At 32.9% G+C, this 19,885-nt stretch overlaps 1 protein-coding gene across 1 annotated transcript in view; it reads left to right on the top strand.

Moving 5' to 3' along the window:
• The window catches only part of LOC110028619 (RNA-binding KH domain-containing protein PEPPER-like), a 20,479-nt gene extending 5,963 nt beyond the window's left edge, over nucleotides 1-14,516 (top strand). Inside the window, exons 2-6 of the mRNA XM_020730538.1 lie at nucleotides 5,334-5,589; nucleotides 11,820-11,968; nucleotides 12,103-12,366; nucleotides 13,810-14,004; nucleotides 14,091-14,516. Of these exons, the coding sequence (XP_020586197.1) occupies nucleotides 5,334-5,589; nucleotides 11,820-11,968; nucleotides 12,103-12,366; nucleotides 13,810-14,004; nucleotides 14,091-14,267 (1,041 nt within the window). The 3' untranslated portion in view covers nucleotides 14,268-14,516. The remainder of the gene's footprint in view (nucleotides 1-5,333; nucleotides 5,590-11,819; nucleotides 11,969-12,102; nucleotides 12,367-13,809; nucleotides 14,005-14,090) is intronic.
• Nucleotides 14,517-19,885: the final 5,369 nt, after the last annotated feature.

The raw sequence follows: 19,885 nt of genomic DNA on the forward strand, positions 1-19,885 counted from the left end.
CCTTCGAGATGAGAAAGAGCGGCGTGCTTTCGAGAGGGGAAATACGGGCTAGGGCTTTCGCAGACAGCACAGTCTTAGGTTAATAAAAGGTTTTTTTTTCATTTTGTATGTTAATATATAAAAATAATAATATAATATATTATATTAATTATATACTTTATATTATATAAATATATAATTTTTATATTACTAGGGAGTTTATAAATATATTATAATTAATAATTTATTGTAAATTACATGATTTAATTTTAAAAATATAACAAATTTTTTTAGTATATAATTATTTTTAAAATATCATAATTTTTTTATATATATTTATTTTATTTTTATTGAACAATAACGATTCGAACACGAACGAACGCATCACTGTTCGTGTTTGGTTCATTTAACAAATCGAACGAAAAAACTTGTTTTTGTTCGTACAAGATCTCAGAAGAGGACCACATGATTGATTTCAATCAACTTGTATTGAAATTTCGGCTAGTGGATCCCCAAAAGAATACCATAGCCCGATATTTGAGGGGTTTGAGGTCGTTTATTTGGAAGATGGTGCAGCTGTAATCGTATAGTCACTACTCGATGTCTAGACCCTAGCTTTGAAGGTGGAGTAACAACATCATCATACAGAGTTCAACCCTAGGACAAACAACAAGAGTACACCCAGTGGAGCATACAAACCGACCCCACGTGTGGAGAAACTGTTTCAGAGTGGAGAAAAGATGGAGCTAACCAACATTTCCAAATCCGTCACAACCAGAAAGTGTTTCAATTTCTACGGATTTGGGCTTATTAAATTAGATTGCTCAAACACGAGAATGATCTCTTTCACTAAGCAGGGAGCCGTTGAAGAAATGGAGAGTGATATAGTAGAGGATGATGCCTTTAGAAAGGAGTCCCAACTTTCAACTGAGAAGGAAGAGATGTCAGTGATTCAAGTTGAGCTAATGAGGGAAGTCCAAAATTGCTAAAGATGAGAAGCTTTTGAGCTAATTTGAAAACTATATGGAGTAATTTTAGTATTAAATTCAATTCATTAGTGCACTTACCAACAAATAGACCAGTGGGATGAACCACAACTTTGCAAATCACCTTAGGATCTTTGTGGGAAAGAACATCATTGAATGGGATTCATGTCTTTTAATAGAAGTTGTTTCTTCTGATTGGTTATACTTCAATGTGGTCAAACCTTCCATAGGTTTCATTCCAGAGTTATTTTCTCCTGAAATACTTTTTAATCAGATACACTTAGCCGAGGAGTGGAAGAGGCAAATTCTAGTGTCAATTGCTCTAGAGTTATTTTGTGAAAGTCTACGTGGATATGTATCTCTATCTCAGGTTGTGTAAAAGGAGGATGTATATTTAGGGTCTTTTTGGGGTAGTTGCAGCTTATTAAATAATCTACTGATAAGTTAGATGCGGCGACTATTACAAATTTTTATTTTTTTGGAAAAGTCAGACCGTTGCCAGAAAGCTGCCACCGCACCTAGATAGATGCGGTGTGAAAACATTGTTTTCAAAATACATAAGCTGCCAAAACGCAGTTTACCCAAACAGGTCAGATGCGTTTTCAAAACGCCACCGCACCAAATAAGCTGCCCCAAACGGACCCTTGATCTATTAGGATATGCTTTGAATTCTCAACACCTATAGGATTGGCTTTACCAGGAAGTAACAGTAGCTCAACCCCCTTTAATGTGGATCAGCTGACACCATACTACGAGGAGCCAGAAGCTTCGATAGATGAGGTTGATGCTCCCCCAACCCTGGGAAATCGTTGCAAGGCATCCACTGCTGGGCACAGAATTGATCCATACATGAATCATATGCTGGAGTCGCAGACCTTGGACCAAATGCGGGAACTTTAATGCCTCGATCGATTCAAAAGGGAAGCCTCGAGGTCCAGCCGACCGTTCCTCTGCATGGGATTGCTACCTAACTAGGGTGGATCCCAATCCGAAGGTACCCTAGGTCTATATAGGTTGCTTTTGTGGTGTTTTAAGTTAGACTGTCATGAGTTTTGTTTAGGACAGCCCCGGCGTCTCCATTTCTCCCTTCTAGGATCTTATCCAAGGGTTGAGTGGTGCTCCAGTTGTATCTCGCTCTAGGTGGTGATTATCCTTTCTCTATCCCTCTACATCCTTCCCACATTGCTCCCCGTCAGCCGACATTGCTGCAACCACCCTGAATAATCATTTCCGCTTGTTTTTCTGTGGTTCCAGCCTCCTCGATGGCCTTCCCCTCACTCTTCTTCACTGTCATTGCTGTCATAGCCCTCCATCATCGTAGCAGCTGCTGTTCCAGCCCTTCCGCTTTGCTGCCATCGCTTTTCCAGCCCTCCTTCGCTGTCGCTGCTGTTCTAACCCTTCCTCTTCTGCCATCACTGTTTCAACCCCTCCTTTCATGTTTCCTGCAGCCGTCAACCTTCCCAGCCGCATCGTATCATCTCCTGTTGTTGTTTCCTTGCAGTACTTGCAGTTTTTACCTGCTGCCGCACTCCCTCTTGCCGTTTCCTGCAGCCTACAGCTTTTTCCAGCTGCCCATATTCGCTGTCGCCCCTCACCCACTGCACAAAACCCCCTCCATTCTGCAACCGCCATTCTCCAACACCCCTTCATACCCATTCCAACCTCCTACCACCAACACCCCCCTTTTGGGACACAACCCTTGTTGGCTTTGTGTGATGTGCTTATCATTATTCCCTTTTTCAATTTTTTGGTTCTTGTTCCCTATTTGGTTTCATTAATAATATTTGTTGCTTTATTATCGTTTGATTATGATTGAAAATATTACACTCAAAATAGCACAATCGAGAATAAAAGATTCATGTAGCTGACCCCACTTAATTGGATGAAGGCTTGTTGTTGTCGTACCATCGTTTGGTTAACTCCGGTATCAGCGCTTTTAAAAATTATTGCAAGGAAATCTATTCAAAATCATCAATGGATGAAGGCTTCTATTGAAGTCGTGAAAAGTTCAATTTTTTAGAAGTTACATGATTTAGTTTTATTTGAATAAATATATGTTATATAACTTTATTTAGCATGAAATTGATAAGTATCGATCAATGTTGTTGAAGTATCAAGTTATACATTGGTCTGATAGGTTCAAGTATATTGAATCTTTCATGTTTAATATAAAATTACAGATAAACAAATAGTTTTAGAGTCAAGGTGGGTTAGTTAGTGGTGGAGATGCCTCATGAGCACCATTGGATTATATAAATATCATGAAGGCTTAATTTAAGTTTTATAGAATTACAATTAGACCTGCTTTTTTCATAGATCTAAGAAGGCTAGTAGAGTGTGGAAGAAAAAGAGATGCTAAGAAGGTTGTGGTAAAATTGGAAGGGGATTAATAAAGTAAATTATTATTTTAGAGAGGTAGTCAAAGAAGCATCTATAGAAGATAAGGTTGTGGAAAATGTACATAGTTGGATTGAGCATAAACAAAGGAGTTTGATGATTCATCAATGTGATAGCTATGTAAAATTTACCTGAAAGGATTAAGAAGAAATTATATAGATCAATGTTCACATGGCTATGATTTGGGAAAATAAGATTTGGGAAAAATATATTTTTTCAAAATATAGTTAGTGACTGAGGCCAGTGTAATATATGGAGAATGGAATGTATAAAGCTAGTGTGAAATAGTTGGAACAAGGCTTATGATGATGAATGCATTCAAACTTAGCTTGATAGGCTCTTAGCTTTTTTGGATTTCAGATTAGACAGTACAAATGTTGAACTTAAAGCTGATATGATCCTCTTACACTCATTTTTTATTTGTTGAGAAAATTCTAGATGAATTTATTGGTGATTATATTATGTTAAATATATATATATATATATATATATATATGAATATATAGCCTATTGAGCACCATAGGATTAGAATATATCGTGAAGACTTAGAATTATGTTTGTAGAGTTACTTAAACTTATTATATTCTCTGAGTTTAAGTTAACATGTAGATTGTAGAAGTAAAAATGCCAAGAAATATGTGGTAAAATTATGAAGGCTTGATTATGTAAAATGATTATATTAGATGCATCTATTGAAAATAATGTTATGAAAAATTGACATATTGGGAGTAAACCAAGGTTGTAGATGATGCACCGTAACAATAGTTATATTAAAAATAATTTGAAAGAATTAGAATGAAAAGGTGTAAATCAAAGTTAAATTGTTACAAATTGGGCAAAGTGGTTCACTCAAAATATAGTTAGCATCCAAAAGCATGATTGATGAATGGAGAATGGAATACAGAAAGCGATTGCCAAGTAGTTGGGATAAGGCTCATGATGATGAATGTGTTCAGTTTGGTAGATTCTTACAAGTCTAGAGAAAACAATATAACTTGAAAATTTTAAAAAAATATACTCATCATATGTTCATTTCTTGTTTGTTATGCCCTCTCTGGCTTGTCATCACACTAAATTGATTTTTAATTTTGGAGTAAGATTAAAAATGGCACAAGAATTTCAAGAAGTTTTGTATAATCTGTATAAATGAGGTTCCTTATCTAAGGTACCCATGATCCATCAAAATTGATTCATGACCATTTTAATTCCTTGGATGGCACTTACGGTACAGGTGGATGGCTGTAGCATTGGTTACTTGATGGATATTAGATTTAAAGTCCAATCATAAAATATGCTTATATTTTCTATATTATGAAATCATGCTAGTTATTGATATTGCTAAAAATAGGAATGGGCATGTAATACTCCTAAATCCACTTACCTGCCCTGACTGTTGTACTTGTTCACATGAAATTTTTAGGTGGAGTTTATTTTTTGGTGGAGTTTGGCACATGCATCATCAATGAATGAACAAATTTATGTGTACATACTTGTGAACAATTTATTAAAATATTATTCAATTTTCTCATTGAGAAGCACTTTTTTTTACTGTGATTTTAACTCAATGCCATTGATTATTATTTGGTTTTTTTGGGGCTTTGATTTCGATAGCAATTATCTAATTGCTAATACGTGTTTCCCATGTTATTTGGATTTACTATATCTTTCTAAAATGGTTAATCTTTTTTGTTCTTGAGCCAATGCTTATTCACGTTGTAAAACTGTTGATTACATAAAGGGTGTTTATAAATTGTTTTTGGATTTTTTTGGCATGAGAGTGGCATGTCTTACCAACGTCATGATATAATCTCAATTAGAAATGAGACTTCTGTGCATTTATTTTGAAAATGTCATTCTTTTGATCGCTATCTGATATTGTCATGTGCTTGTTTTAGAACCGAAATAGTGCATCAATGGATGAACTTTTAACAACTTGTGCTCACAGCTTTTGGACTTATTACTTATTTTTAGGTTCTAATATCTGCTAGAGAAGAATTAGACGCAGAAATATCACCTGCCATGGATGCAGTCCTTAGAATTTTTAAACGTGTGAATGGATTAGAAGGGACGCAGGATGGCACAGATTCATCAGCACCTGCATCTACTACATGCTCGGTTCGATTATTGGTGGCATCTTCACAAGCTATTAATTTAATCGGAAAGCAAGGTGTACTGATCAAGTCAATTCAGGAGAGTACTGGTGCAGTCATACGTGTTCTATCTGGAGGTACTTTAAACATTTTGTTCTCATTGACATTAATGGTGTAATAGCTTTGAAAATGTGATGCTGTTCCTATTTTTAAGTTTTTAATTTTTTAAAAATTCTCTATTTAACTTTTATTGTGCGAAATAGTTGCCATGCATGCTCTTTCTTTTTCCTTTTTTTTATTTTTTTTTGAGAATTTGAGAGATTTGCTGAAGCAGAAATTTGTAGTTACGTATTGAAAGCATCTAGATCATAGGAACTCTCTTTTAGGATTTGCGTGCTCATCACAGTTAGTATTTGTAAGAATAATAGTTTGAAATGCATTATTAATGCATGAATTGATTATTCATCTTTCTTTTTCTCAAGGGAAAATAAGAATTGAAAGTTCTCCTGAGCTGTTTTATCTAGGGAGAACATGCAAGCATTTATGTTTTTTAATTTGGGGATTTGCATACTTTGCACTCAAACCAATGGTATTTACATATAAAGCACTCAAAATATACCCATGTTCTCAAATATAACATTTGGTTAGGGGAGTGAATCAGTTTGTTTCATTTTGTCGAAATAGGCATCTAGGGATTGTTCTCATCTTCGCACTCTATTACCATCTGCACATTCCCGTCTCTCTTTCTCATAAACTTGGTTGCTCCAAGCAATCCTCTACTACTTTTTTCCCTTTTATACCCTAAGTTTGCTTGGCTCATCCGCCCAACTTGCTCACGTAAGGATTTTCCAACTCAATGGCTAAACTTGGTTGCTCCAAGCAGCCCTCTACTCTTTGTCGCGCCCTTTCCTGGTTAACCTACTCACGTCAGGATCTTTCTGCTCATTGGACAAGCTTGCTTGATTCTGGTTAAGCCGCCACTCAATTCTCCAAAATGGTGAAATGCATAACCAACAGTACTAGTGAGAAATGTTCCAAAAGGAGAAACATATTAATATGTGCAAGCCATGAGGTAACGAAGAAAATTTTAGAAGTCCAGAAACTATCTATATTAATCAGCAATATGTAATGAAGAAATCATTGTTAAAACAATCATCACCAATATTAAGGACTGCACCCAATAACAGAATATACAGTTGATTTTCAGCTAATGAACTAAGAATTAATGCCATAGATACGTGTTTGAAGAAACAAGGACTGGTACCCATCAAGAGGCGTCAAAATGCCAGCTTACAGCTAAAATCACTTGGATAAAAATCCTATGTTGAAACAATAGCCAACCACTTCGCAGAGGATATTCTAGCAAAACTCTATTGCAAGTTAATGTGATCTACATTCGTAAATTCTTACGTGAAGGACAAAAAAAGGATCCATAAGTAACACAGATAATGAATCCCAGACAAGAACAGTAGAATGAGGAAGGGTTGGAAATCCACACTGGTAACTATTTACCAACATAAGGTTTATCAGAAAGCAGGGTTTAGGGTTTAGGATTCACGAAAAAAAAAATATTATTTTCAAAATGAACATTTAGACAAATGAGGTAGAGAGGAGAGATACTTCAGAAACCGGATTTCGAGATAAATTCAGGCTCCAAATAAAAGAGAATTCTTTGCCCAAAATAGTTCTTGAAGTTCATACAATGAAAATTATCGAAGGCCCAAATGAAGTAGTAAAATAAAAAAAAAATCTTTATGAAAGATTTCTAGAAATTAACCAATAGATTTGGAACAATAATGAAACCAGTAATTTATGGCAAAAAGTTGGGCAAAATAATTTGATGAGGTAAAGGCCCAACAAAAGATATGCGAACATGACCAGAGAAGTTATGGAAAAGGCTGCCAAGCCACAATTATAAGCTGCATCCAATACATTTGGATTAGCTGTAGATTTGCAAACTGGGAAATAAGCAGCAGTTTAATACATGGCTACAGTTATTTTATCAAGGCAAATTGATAAACCAAAATTTGATCTTAACACAGTAAACATAAAACTAATGATTGCTTGGTTTCATCTAACAATATGAAATTTCCATTCATATTCTGATCAATTCTATGGTCATCAATGTGATTTTCTTCCACAATTTTATCTTCTTTGACAAGTGTAAATAATGCATTGCAAGTAACATCTGTTGTGCACTGGGCTTTCTTGGATATAACCCCTTATTGAAGATGATTAATTGGAGCTCATTTTTAATGATCCAAGATCTATAGATTACATCACTGTAACTAAAGAATAATCGCCAAAATAAATAAAAAGACTAAACAAACAAAATACTTATTAAAGAATTGTAGAGTGCATCAAATGCATATTCAACTTATTTCCTTTTTCTCTCTTCAGATACATAAAAAAAACTACAGCAAATGGAAGAGAATAAGATAGATAGTATTTATTTATTTCTTTATCATTGATTTTTAGTATGGTTACTGAATCTTTTGTATAATTTTGCTCTTCAGAAGCAAATATATCTTTTATTCATACTCATTTATATTGCAATCTCCGTTCTTTTAGGCCAGAGAAAAGTGTATCAGAAGAAATGCCTGCAGCTTAGAAAAATTGATGCCAAAGGATCTTGTTCACATACATTACGTAGAACTTGGGCTGTTGTGAAAGCTGATATGCCAGAATATTGATTCCCTAATAACCATAGAAACAATACCCATCAGAATCCAGAGCGTCAAGTGGAGAACAAGTTAGAGGAATTTCTTGAAAATTAGAGATTTTTTTTTAATATTTCCCAGGATCATCGCTTGAAAAATTAAACATTATCATTCCATTGACAAAGCAGTGGGATGGAGAATTACATAAAAGAAAGATTTATGGTCTTGCCAAAGAATTCAATTCAAGGATTGTCACATTGCAGAAAACCAAGAATAGAATTCTAGAGTTCATTTATTGATGATAGCTTGGCTTCATCTAACCATAGGAAATATTCAGTTATCTTCGGATCAATTCTATGGGCATCAATGAAATTTTCTTCCAGAATTTTATCTTCTATGACAAGTGTAATAATACATTGCAAGTTACATGTGTAGTGCACTTGGCTTTCTTGGATATAACCCCTTATTGAAGATAATTAATTGGAGCTCATTTTTAATGATCCAATATCTACAGATTACCTTGCTGCAACTAATAATAATCACCAAAATAAATAAAAAGTCTAAACAAACATAATACTTATTAAAGAATTGTAGTACGCATCAAATGCATATTTCCCCTTCATTTTTCCCTCTTCAGATACATCAAATAACTGCAGCAAGTGGAAGATAATAAGATAAATGGTATTCATTTATTTCTTTATCATTGAGGTTTATTTTGGTTACTGGACCTTGTGTATAATTTTGCTCTTCAGAAGCAATATATATTTCATTCATATTCATTTAGGCAACCTTATTCTTTATTGCAATCTCCATTCTTTTTTGGCTAGAGAATAGAGTAGACAAATGTGTAAGGAGAAAGGCGTGCAGCATAGAAAAATTCATACCAAAGGCTCTTGTTCACATCACATAGAACTTGGGCTGTTGTGAAAGACCGACATGCCAGAATATTGATTCCCTACGAATGATAGAAACAATACCCATCAGAATCCAGAGCGGCAAGTGGAGAACAAGCTGGAGGAATTGCTTTAAAATTAGCTATCTATTTTTTTCCTTAAGTTATTTCAGGATCACCACTTGAAAATTAAGCATTATAATTCCACTGACAAAGCAGGGAGAGGAACAATAACATAAAAGGAAGGTTGATGGTCTTGCCAAAGAATTCGATTCAAGGATTGCAACATTGCAAAAGAAAAGAATAGAATTCTGGAGCTCATGTATTGATAGCTTGGCTTCATCTAACCTATGAATAGGGCTGTCAAAACGACACGTTGTTCACGAACAACTCGTGTTTGACTTTTTCGCTAAGTTAACGAGCTGAACACGAACAAAGATTTGTTCGTTCATGTTCGGCTCATTTTGACTCGAAATACTACTTTTCAATTATATATATATATATATATATATATATATATATGATGAGCAATATTTTTAAAAAATTATTTAAAAAAAATATTTGACTACAAGACTACAAAAATTTATAACCAATTAAAAGTATTAATTAAAAAAATAGAATAAAAATTATTACATTAGATTCAAATGATGTTTTAATATAAACAATAATTTTTAAATCTTATCCCAACCCTTAACATCTTATGGCTACGTGATTAGGGTTGTCAAAATGACTTTTTGTTTGTGAACAACTCGTGTTCGACTCGCTAAGCAAACGAGCCGAACACGAACACACTTTTTGAGCTCGAAATATAAACGAGCCGAACACTGAGCCTGGGCTCGCTCGTGTTCGGCTCATTTACACGCCTACATATGAAATATTCAGTCCTCTTCTGATCAATTCGACGGGCATCAATGAAATTTTCTTCCGCAACTTTATCTTCTATGACAAATGTAATTAATACATTGCAAGTTACATCTATAGTGCACTTAACTTTTTTGGATATAACCCCTTATTGAAGATGATTGGCGGGAGCTCATTTTTAATGATCCAATATCTACATATTACATAACTACAACTAAAAATACTCACCATAATAAATAAAAAGGCTAAGCATTTACGAATAAAGAATTGTGAAGTGCATCAAATGCATATTCAACCCATTTCCTTTTTTCTCCCTTCAGATACATCAAATAACTGCAACAAGTGGAAGAGAAAGGTAAATAGTGTTTATTTATTTCTTTATCATTGATGTTTAATTTGATTACTGAACCTTGTGTATAATTTTCTGCTTCAGAAGCAACTATATCGTTCATTCATACTCATTTAGGCAACCTTATTCTTTATTTCAATCTCCGTTGTTTTTAGGCTAGAGAATAGAGTAGACAAATGTATTAAAAGAAATGCCTGTAGCTTATAAAAATTGATGCCATGAGCTCTTGTTCATATACATTACATTGAACTTGGGCTGTTGTGAAAGACCAATATGCCAGAATAATGATTCTCTAGGAACCATAGAAACAATAACCATCAGAATCCAGAATGTTAAGTGGAGAACAAGTTGAGGAATTGCGAGAACAAGTTGAAAATTAGCATCTTTCTTTAAAAATTGTTTCCCAGGATCACCGCTTGAAAAATTAAGCATTATCATTCCATTGCCAAAGCAGGGAGAATATGAATAGCATAAAAGGAAGGTTGATGTTCTTGCCAAAGAATTTGATTCAAGGATCGCCACATTGCAGAAAACCAATAATAGAATTCTGGAGCTCAAGCTATCTAACGAAATTGGCTGGGTGAAGAAATGTGCAATAGATTTAGAGGGACTTCTGCTTTTGTTGGATGATGGACGGAGAAGAGAGATGTGATTTTAGGTGCAACAGGGGAGGGTGGAGAATGGAGGCTCTGTGCAAGCTTGAGTCGGAGAGGGACAAAGCTTAGAGATGTTTTGCCTGTAGAGATACCACATTGAATCGGAAGGGAAACACTGAGCAGAAGTTTATGGCGGAGAGGATCACTTAACGTAATAATATTTGAGGACCTGAGTATATTCTGGGCGCATTATATATAAATAGATAAGTTTTGTTGTGGGATATGTAAATCCCGATGTTTTGAGTGCTATGTATGTTAACCCTTTTTTAAATATTAGCTATGGTTTTTTTGTTTGTGTCGTGACAATTTCAAACCCATCTTCAACATAGTTGAATCTAACCAGAGGACCATGTGAGCAATTTTATTACAGGAATTTACCTGAATTTGAAATTTTTATTGATTTATAGTAAATCTTATTTCTAATTTTGAAGAGAATCACAGCTATGCCTTTTTTGTTTGTAGATGGTATAATTGCCGTTTGTTTTCCTTTTTATTTTTGTTAAAAATATATTGTTTCTGAATGATTTTTGATGAGATTTTTTATTGTGAACTTGAACTTGAATGAAGTCCAGCATTTTATCCATATCATATTCACTCGTTTGTCTGAGTAATTGTGGAAATGCTCAATCTGGATTCTACTCCATGTGATTTTTGTGATGATGATTATGTGAGGCTAATTGTCACTGAACAAATAAATAGAATTTTAACTAGCATTGAAAATGATATATATTTTTTTTCAAGCTAATTTTTTTACCAGAATATTTTGTGGCACTCTGATTCATGTTTTATAAGAATGATTGGCTATTTGCTATGCAGACAGGCATGCAAAGTGAACATTTCTAGGTGCTGCATGAATTTCTATGTATAGATGTCATATGAACAAGTTTTTTGCGCTAATACCATATAGGCTTGCATGGCTATTCTTGTAATATATTTTTTCTCTCACTAGATGAACTTCCATATTACGCAACTGGGGATGAGAGAGTTGTAGATATCCATGGCGAGACTCCGAAGGTACTAAAAACACTTGAGGCCGTTTTGGGGCATCTCCGGAAGTTTTTGGTTGATCACAGCGTACTGCCTCTATTCGAGAAAATTGTAAGCATGTATTGCATTTGTTTAGTTTGTATTTGGATGGTATTTTGACCAAATAAACTGGTTTTTATTTATTTATTTATTTATTTATTTATTTGTTTGATGTTTCATTGTAAACTTGCTCTTGTCACCTTCAGCCAAAAAATTCAGCTACTCAAGACCGTGAACCTGAAGAATGGAGTAACAAGACACAGTCCTTGATGCATTCTTCCCAAGCCGTAATTGGCAATGACTATGAGCTCCCTGGAAAGCGAAGTTCTCTATACCATGATCATGAACCTCAAGTGGATTCTCAGTTTCAACGCAGTAGTCTTTCATTATATGGGCAAGATCCTTCGCTCTCTGCGTTGAGGTCATCCGGGTCGGGCCTGGGTCGTAGTGGCGGTCCTTTAGTTACTCAGGTTTGTGTTATGTTTTATGCCTTCTTTCCCTTTGGGTCGACCTGCTATTTTAAGTTATATCGGCATGGTGATTGAGATGCAATCTGAGCAAATGTTGCATGGTTTTGTTCATTAAGGGTTCATTTGGAATCAATTTTATTTTCTGATTCTGTTTTTGCTTTTATTTTTTATTTTGTTTTAAAAACATGTTTGTTTAGTATATTTTTTGCATGTTTTATTTTTTACTTTTAAAAATGGTCAAAGCAACTTCCGTGGGTTTTTAAAAACAGCCATTACAACCAAACACGTTTTATTTTAAATTAAAACATTAACAAAACAAAATAAATAACAAAACACAAAAAAACAAGTGTCCCCAAGTGCCCCCAAGTAAATTTTAGATGTCTTGTTGTCGTTTATATTTCTGTTTTCTTGTGCATGTTTTTAAATAAATGTTTAATGGTATGTGTTAATTGCATCAAATTCCCTCAGAACATTGGATGGTTGATGGTTACAATACATCTTAAAACATGTGAAAATGCACATGCGTCAAATGCACATACTTATTGTGTATGTACGTGTATGTATATGTATTTGTGTGATTTATTTATATTATTATGAAAGTAGGTGTATGTTAGATAATTTTAGTTTCAAATGAATTGATGGGATTTCTTTGTAAACGGGAATGAGATGCATGCAGGAGGTTAGGACCTCATTTGGCATCTCTTTTGTTTCATGTTTTTATTTTCATTTTTTCTTTGTGAAATTCACATATGTAGCACACAATTCTTGTGTATTTACATATCTCTCACAACTAAGCTTACATGTTTACATTTATAGCATTTTGGTGTTTTAAGCCTATGCATAAAAAAATGTGTTTTTCACTTTTAAAAGTGGTAATGATGCTATTTTTTGTGTGATAATTAAAGATTTGAGTGCTTTGTGTGTAAATATGAAAGTTTAGGTGTGAGATGTCTAAATGCATAAGAATTGTGTGCTATGTATGTAAATGCTCCTTTTTCTTTTATTTTTGAAAATATTTTTATTTGTTATAATTTTTATATGTTTTTTTTTTGTTTTAAAAAAAGAAATCTACATGTTTTTAAAAATAGTTAGAACAACTAGAAAATATTTTAAGTGTTTTTAGAAATAACTATTTCAACCAAACCTGATTTCATTCAAATCAAAGCACAAATTAAAAAAAGATAAAAGAAAAAAAATGTTAAACATAAAATTAAAGTGACCCCATGTGAGGATAACATGAGATAAAACTAAATGGCCATTTGAATGAGTTTGGGTTATGTTGATAGGGGTTTAAGTTCATTTTTTAGCTAGTTCTCAACCTAGATGTGGTCGATTCCTTTTCTATATATATTTTGCTATATTTCTTTTCAGTTCTGCATTGATTATTGTTAGAGTTTTATATACTTTTTATCACTTTGCATGTTGCCTTCCTGTGGATTTCAGGTGACACAGACCATGCAGATACCATTGTCATACGCGGAGGACATCATTGGTATTGGAGGGGGCAATATAGCATATATTCGCCGTACGAGTGGGGCGGTTCTTACTGTTCAGGAAACTAGAGGAATACCCGATGAAATTACCGTGGAAATCAAAGGCAGCGCCTCCCAAGTACAAATGGCACAACAGCTCATTCAGGTAAATGCACACATCTATTTATTCATAATCTTGGTTGAGAATATTTTTCTTGAAAAATTCTTAATCATGGTTTAAACTTTACTCAGGAATTTATTGCTGGACATAAAGACCCATTGCCGAGCAGCTATGGAAGCCTTGATACAGGCTTGAGATCATCTTATTCTCATCTCGGGAGGTCTGATTATTCATCTTCACTCTCGGCATCATCGCTCAGCGGATATGGAGCTTCAGGACTTGGCAGCTACGGGAGCTACAGGTTTTAGATTTTATGGATGGCTAGCTGATTACTTGACTGCTTATAATGTTACTTTATCCACTCGAATGATGCTCATTGGAATGTTCCTGTAAAAAAAATTCGGAAATGAGTGTTATATTTGACTGAAATCTGCTGAGAACTCCGTGGTTTTCATCATCTGAACCCTCTTCTAGATATGAATGTTCTTATTTCTAGGTGTATTATGTAATTTGGATGTCTTTGCCTTGAACATCTTTTTGATCAAGTGATTTCCTTATGGTACTTTTTTTGAGAATGAAGAGCATTAATTTGCAAAATGTGAGGCTCTGACACGTGATTTTGGAGAAAACCATTAGTGTGGTATCCCATGCGTTTTTGAACATAGCGACACTTAAATTTATGTGGTTTACTTGCACCTATGATTTTTATGCTCACTGTTCTTCGGTCACTGGCAATCTTATGTAGACATGAAGATTTTTAACCCATATATCATTTAATTTTCAGTTTATTTTCATCGGATGTTTTACATCAAGCAATAATATCTGCCCAAGCTTATTTTATTTCATTTAAATATTTTATTTCTGTTTGCACACGCCTGTGATGATGGTTTTCAGAAAGAAAGGTTTGTTTTATTTATTTATTTTTATTTTATCAAGTTGGTTTATATGATTTAATATGATTTTGGTTTGATTCTCCTGAGGTTTTTTTATTCTTTATTTTTTATAACTCTGAATATTTGAGGCTATGTTCAATAGTTTAATATTATGCTTCATAACATTCTAGATGGCGCCATATTCATTTAAATTAAAACTTAGGAAGATTGACATACATACACTCAATTCCTATGGATTTACATATCTAACATCTAAATTTCAACAACCATCTAAATTTCAACAACCACTAACATCTAAATTTCAACAACCACACGCCAGAAAACTTGGAAATCCTGGACTGAATTCCATCAATAAGCTTGAATTCTAAGCGGACAATAAGGGAAAGTTACATGCATTTACTTACATGTTGGCATGCTCGTCTTTTTGGCTTTGCGGAAACAATAGTAGTCTGCTTTTACTGTTTATGATGATCCTGCAGTAGATTACCGGATAGAAATTTTTTGGGTTTTTGTAGAGATAGTTTTGGATAAGTTGCTTGTGGAGGTATGGGTTTGGGTTTTCGGTGTGTCGGTGTGTATTAGCTGCAGGTTGCTTCAGTGTAAATTAAGGGACATTACATGCATGTCAAATTTTACATATGTATTCACATATCTAACACCTAAACGTTCATATTTTTTAAGTGTAAATTAATGGACATTTTACATACATGCGGCATATTACTTTTCACATATCTAACACCTAAACATTCATATTTACATGCATACCACTCAAATCTTTAACATCACATAAAAAAAATACCTCTATTGTTATTTGTTTTAGGAAGTGAAATATAACTTTTCTGCTTGCAACTATTTGTTTCAATTCAATTTCCTTTTATTTTCAGGTAATTTTTTTAGGTAACAATTTACAAATTTTATATGCAGTAGGTTAATATTTTGGAAGATTTACATAATTACCCTTCAATTCTTATTATTTACGTACTAAACACCTAAACTTTAATTTTATAATATTTGCCATTTTAACTGCATGAGAAGCTGCATTTCACTTTTTGAAAATTATAATATTGCTATTTTTTAGGTGATATGAATGATTTGGACGTTATAAATTTAAAAGTAAAAGTTTAGGTGATAGATATATAAATACATAGCAATTCGGTGGTATGTAAGTAAATGCGCTTAATATTTTGTCCAGTATTCTCTTACTGCAGTATCTTATCAGTAACAATGTAAGATGATCTCGGGCAGAATTCCTGCTTAATGTTAAATAAATTCTTCGAGCCCTGAGCATTTTATCTGCTGATGTTGTGTGTATTGATGCTTGCCCCACGTAAGTGCACAAGTGAAATGATTTGCCCTTATTCTAGTTTAGGGTTTTTTAAAAATATTTGAATTCAGAATGAATAATATACATGTTTGTTGCATAAACTAACTGAAAGTATTTGTTCAACTGCCATTTCCGTTTTCAAATAAAGATTGATTCATCTAGTCTTATCATTCCCATGATTTAAAAATCTTACGTCCGTGCCATCCCATCATGCAGTTTAATATAACATGATTTATTGTAATTTCAATTATAGGAAATGCTGTCTTTGTTTCTCAAACAAAGCTCGATAAATATACTGTAATAGATAGCGGGTCTTAATATCGATAAATATGTTTTAACCATCTTAAGGTTATAATTTAAAGCTTTATAAAAGATAAAAAAAAATATTATCATAAATTGGGAGTTGTCATTAATTTTTCATAATGTTATAAAGTATCTTATTTTATGATTAGTTTGATCGATAGGTCAATTGTCACAAACTTTGAATGTGACTTTTGGCCTGCTGTTTCTTTATTTTGGATGGTGGTGGCAGGGCCAAATTCTAGTCTTAGTTAGGGGTTAACGGTCAGAATTAATGATGGAAAAAATTAAGGAGCTGTTTGATTTGCTGCCAAAGGAGTGCTCTTTTTTATTTAGCGGGAGTTTAAAGAGTCTGGATGTTTGTCGGATGAATTTTAAATACAATGTAAAATGTATTTGGAGTTTGTTAGACGAGTGAAATTTATACATGTTTCTTTGTGTAAAGTGTCGCTCGTCATCATTGATCCTTGCTGGCATGCCTTCACCTGCTTTTCTATCGACTAACAAGGCATATCTTGCTAGTCGCTAAGGCTGTAATAGAGTCGAGTCATCTAATTATTGATGCACATGAATAGATTAAAGAGATTTTCATTATCCCCGTTTACTATCCAGTGGAATCATAGTCAAGGAACGGCTTGGCAGAATCAGCGGGGAAAGAAGATGTCATGCTTAAAATTTGGCTTGATTGAATTATAAGTTTTTGATTAAGTTTGAACTTGAGACGAATTTCAAAAAATATATTTATGCATGGTCTGTTTAAAACTTTTATTGTTATTAACAAATGGTTATCATTCTAAATACTTGTGAAATTGAACAGATTTTAAATTAGTATTCAAGTAGTTAATACTAAGTAAACAACATAATAAATAATAAATAAGGTATGTTTTTATTGTAATTAAATAATATAGATAAATATTAACAAATTAGTTCATTAAATCAAGGAAAAAAAAATTATTTGATGGATATGTATATTAATAATTGATATTAAATTATAATATGTTATTAGTAAATAATATTTTTATTAATTAAATTTTATTTAAATTATATCGTATAAGTATAGAGTATTTCATGAGTTACTTGTTGAGCAACAAACAAGTCTTTTCATAAAAATTAACAATTCAGATGGATTATGTTCAAATTTGATTCATTTGAATTCCAAATTTTTAAAAATATTAAATTTGTTTATTTACTAATTTGAGCAAACATACTTGAGTATTAATCATGCCCAATTAGAGTTGTTCATCAAAGGTGATGATTTATTTATAGCCCTATCAGTCACCGCGAGTTGAGAACTACTCACCATTGTCACTTGTAGCTGCAGCTCATCACCGCTGGCCTCTAGCGACTCATCGCTAACATGTACACCTATATGCACCCTCGATGCCGCCGCACATACGTGCTTAACATGGAATTTGTAAACCAAACAACTTTGATATTTTCCAATAAACAATACATTATTTTTACATTATATTATTTTAGACAGCATTAATTGGGAAGTTTACGCATCGTAGCACACATATTCTTATGTATTTACATGTCTAACATCTAAATTCTCATATTTACATACATAGCACTTTGACGTTTTAAATCTATGCATGAAAATATATATTTCAGTTTTACAAAAGAATAATAGTAGTATTTGTTATGTAATATTTAATATTTAAGTGTTGTGTGTAAATAAAAAATTTTGGGTGTGAGATATGTAAATACATAGAATTGTGCTATGTATGTAAATACCCCAAAATTTAAATACTATTTAGAAATTAATATTCTAGATGTTAGCCATCCCAAAAATTATTAAAATACATTTCCGAAGAAAATCATTTTTAATTGATACGAGTTTTCATCGTGAAATTAACTCGTAATCAATTTTATTGTATAACAAGCAAATTTATAGTTCAATGTTTGATGAACTGGAGAAAATATTAGGTCAGGATTCCGGATCATCCGGAGTCCAATAAGGAGGCACCACGTGTAAAGTGGACCCATCACAAATAATATTGGTCCACTATTACATCGTGATTGGTCCACTTTAGGACTCCAGATGCATCCAGAGTCCTGACTTAATATTTTCTCGATGAACTCGTATGTGTGCCGCTATGTGTCTTTTATTTATTTTTTAAAAATTCAGTGAAAAACTTGAGAAGAAAGGATTGAATTGTTTGATAAAAAAAAAACTGAATAAAGAAACAAGCAAATGACCCTTGAGAAGAAAGGAACATAAGCGATAGCAATGATATTAATGCATTTGTATAAACAAAATTAATTAAAACCAAATGAAATTAAATTGGAAGATTTATATACTTATCGCTCAATTCTTATGCATTTACATATCAAACTCCTAAATTTCAATATTTACATACAGGTCACCTTTTAAGGTGATATTTTTTATGGGATATGAAAGATTTAGATGGTATAAATATAAAACATAAGGTTTAGGTTTAAGATATATAAATGCTTAAGAATTGGGTGGTATGTATGTAAATCCTCCTTTTAAATAAATAATAAAAAAATGAAGACTTACATATATATATATACCGCTCAATTCTTATGTACTTACATTTTGTCATATAATTTTTTATTTTTACATACATACGACATTATTTATGTATCAAAATATGTATCTCATCTTTTAAAAGTTATGGTAATAATAATTTTTATGTGATATGAAAAATTTATGTGATAAAATGTAAAAAACAAAAGTTTAACTATTAGATATGTAAATATATGAAAATTGGGTGGTATGTATGTAAGTAGCTCTAGGAAAATTTGCAATGAGAAAATCAAGTAAGAAGATCTTTGAATAATCACACCTAAATTTGCCATTGTTTGATAAAAAAAAAAAACTGAATAAAGAAACAAGCAAATGACCAAGAGTGTTAAAACCATTAAAATAACAAAAAAAAAAAAAAAACATAGGAGATTAGGTGAAAATAATTTGAAAGTCATTGAGTTGGGCTTGTCTTGATCTTTTATAAGATTGTAGGTAGATTGACTAGCATTGAGTATATGTGTGCAAATGGAGAGTGCGTCTTAAGTTTAGACGTAGTTTTGCGTTTGAATTTCAATAATAATGCACCACCAATTTCTTTGCTCGGATTCACTAAGCGTGATTTAAAAAAAAAATGTAAAATGTGTGATTTTATAGGGTGATTAAACACAACCCAAAATCAACCCGTAAAATGAAAAGTCCATTTAGAAACCCACCCCACCCTTTTTGCTTTTTTGTTTCAAGTATCAAGTGCTTTCAATTTTGTCTTAAGTCTCCACGGTATAGGGTTTTTTGTTCCGTCTCTACTCTCTGAGACATTTTTCTTCATTTCAAGTTTATAGAGATGAGTTTAGTTTTCATTGAAATTATAACATTGTTTAGTATTGTTTGATCTTTTGTAGTTTGAATCAATGTATT

Source organism: Phalaenopsis equestris, unplaced genomic scaffold (genome assembly GCF_001263595.1).
Source record: "Phalaenopsis equestris unplaced genomic scaffold, ASM126359v1 Scaffold000517, whole genome shotgun sequence".
Lineage (NCBI taxonomy): Eukaryota > Viridiplantae > Streptophyta > Magnoliopsida > Asparagales > Orchidaceae > Phalaenopsis > Phalaenopsis equestris.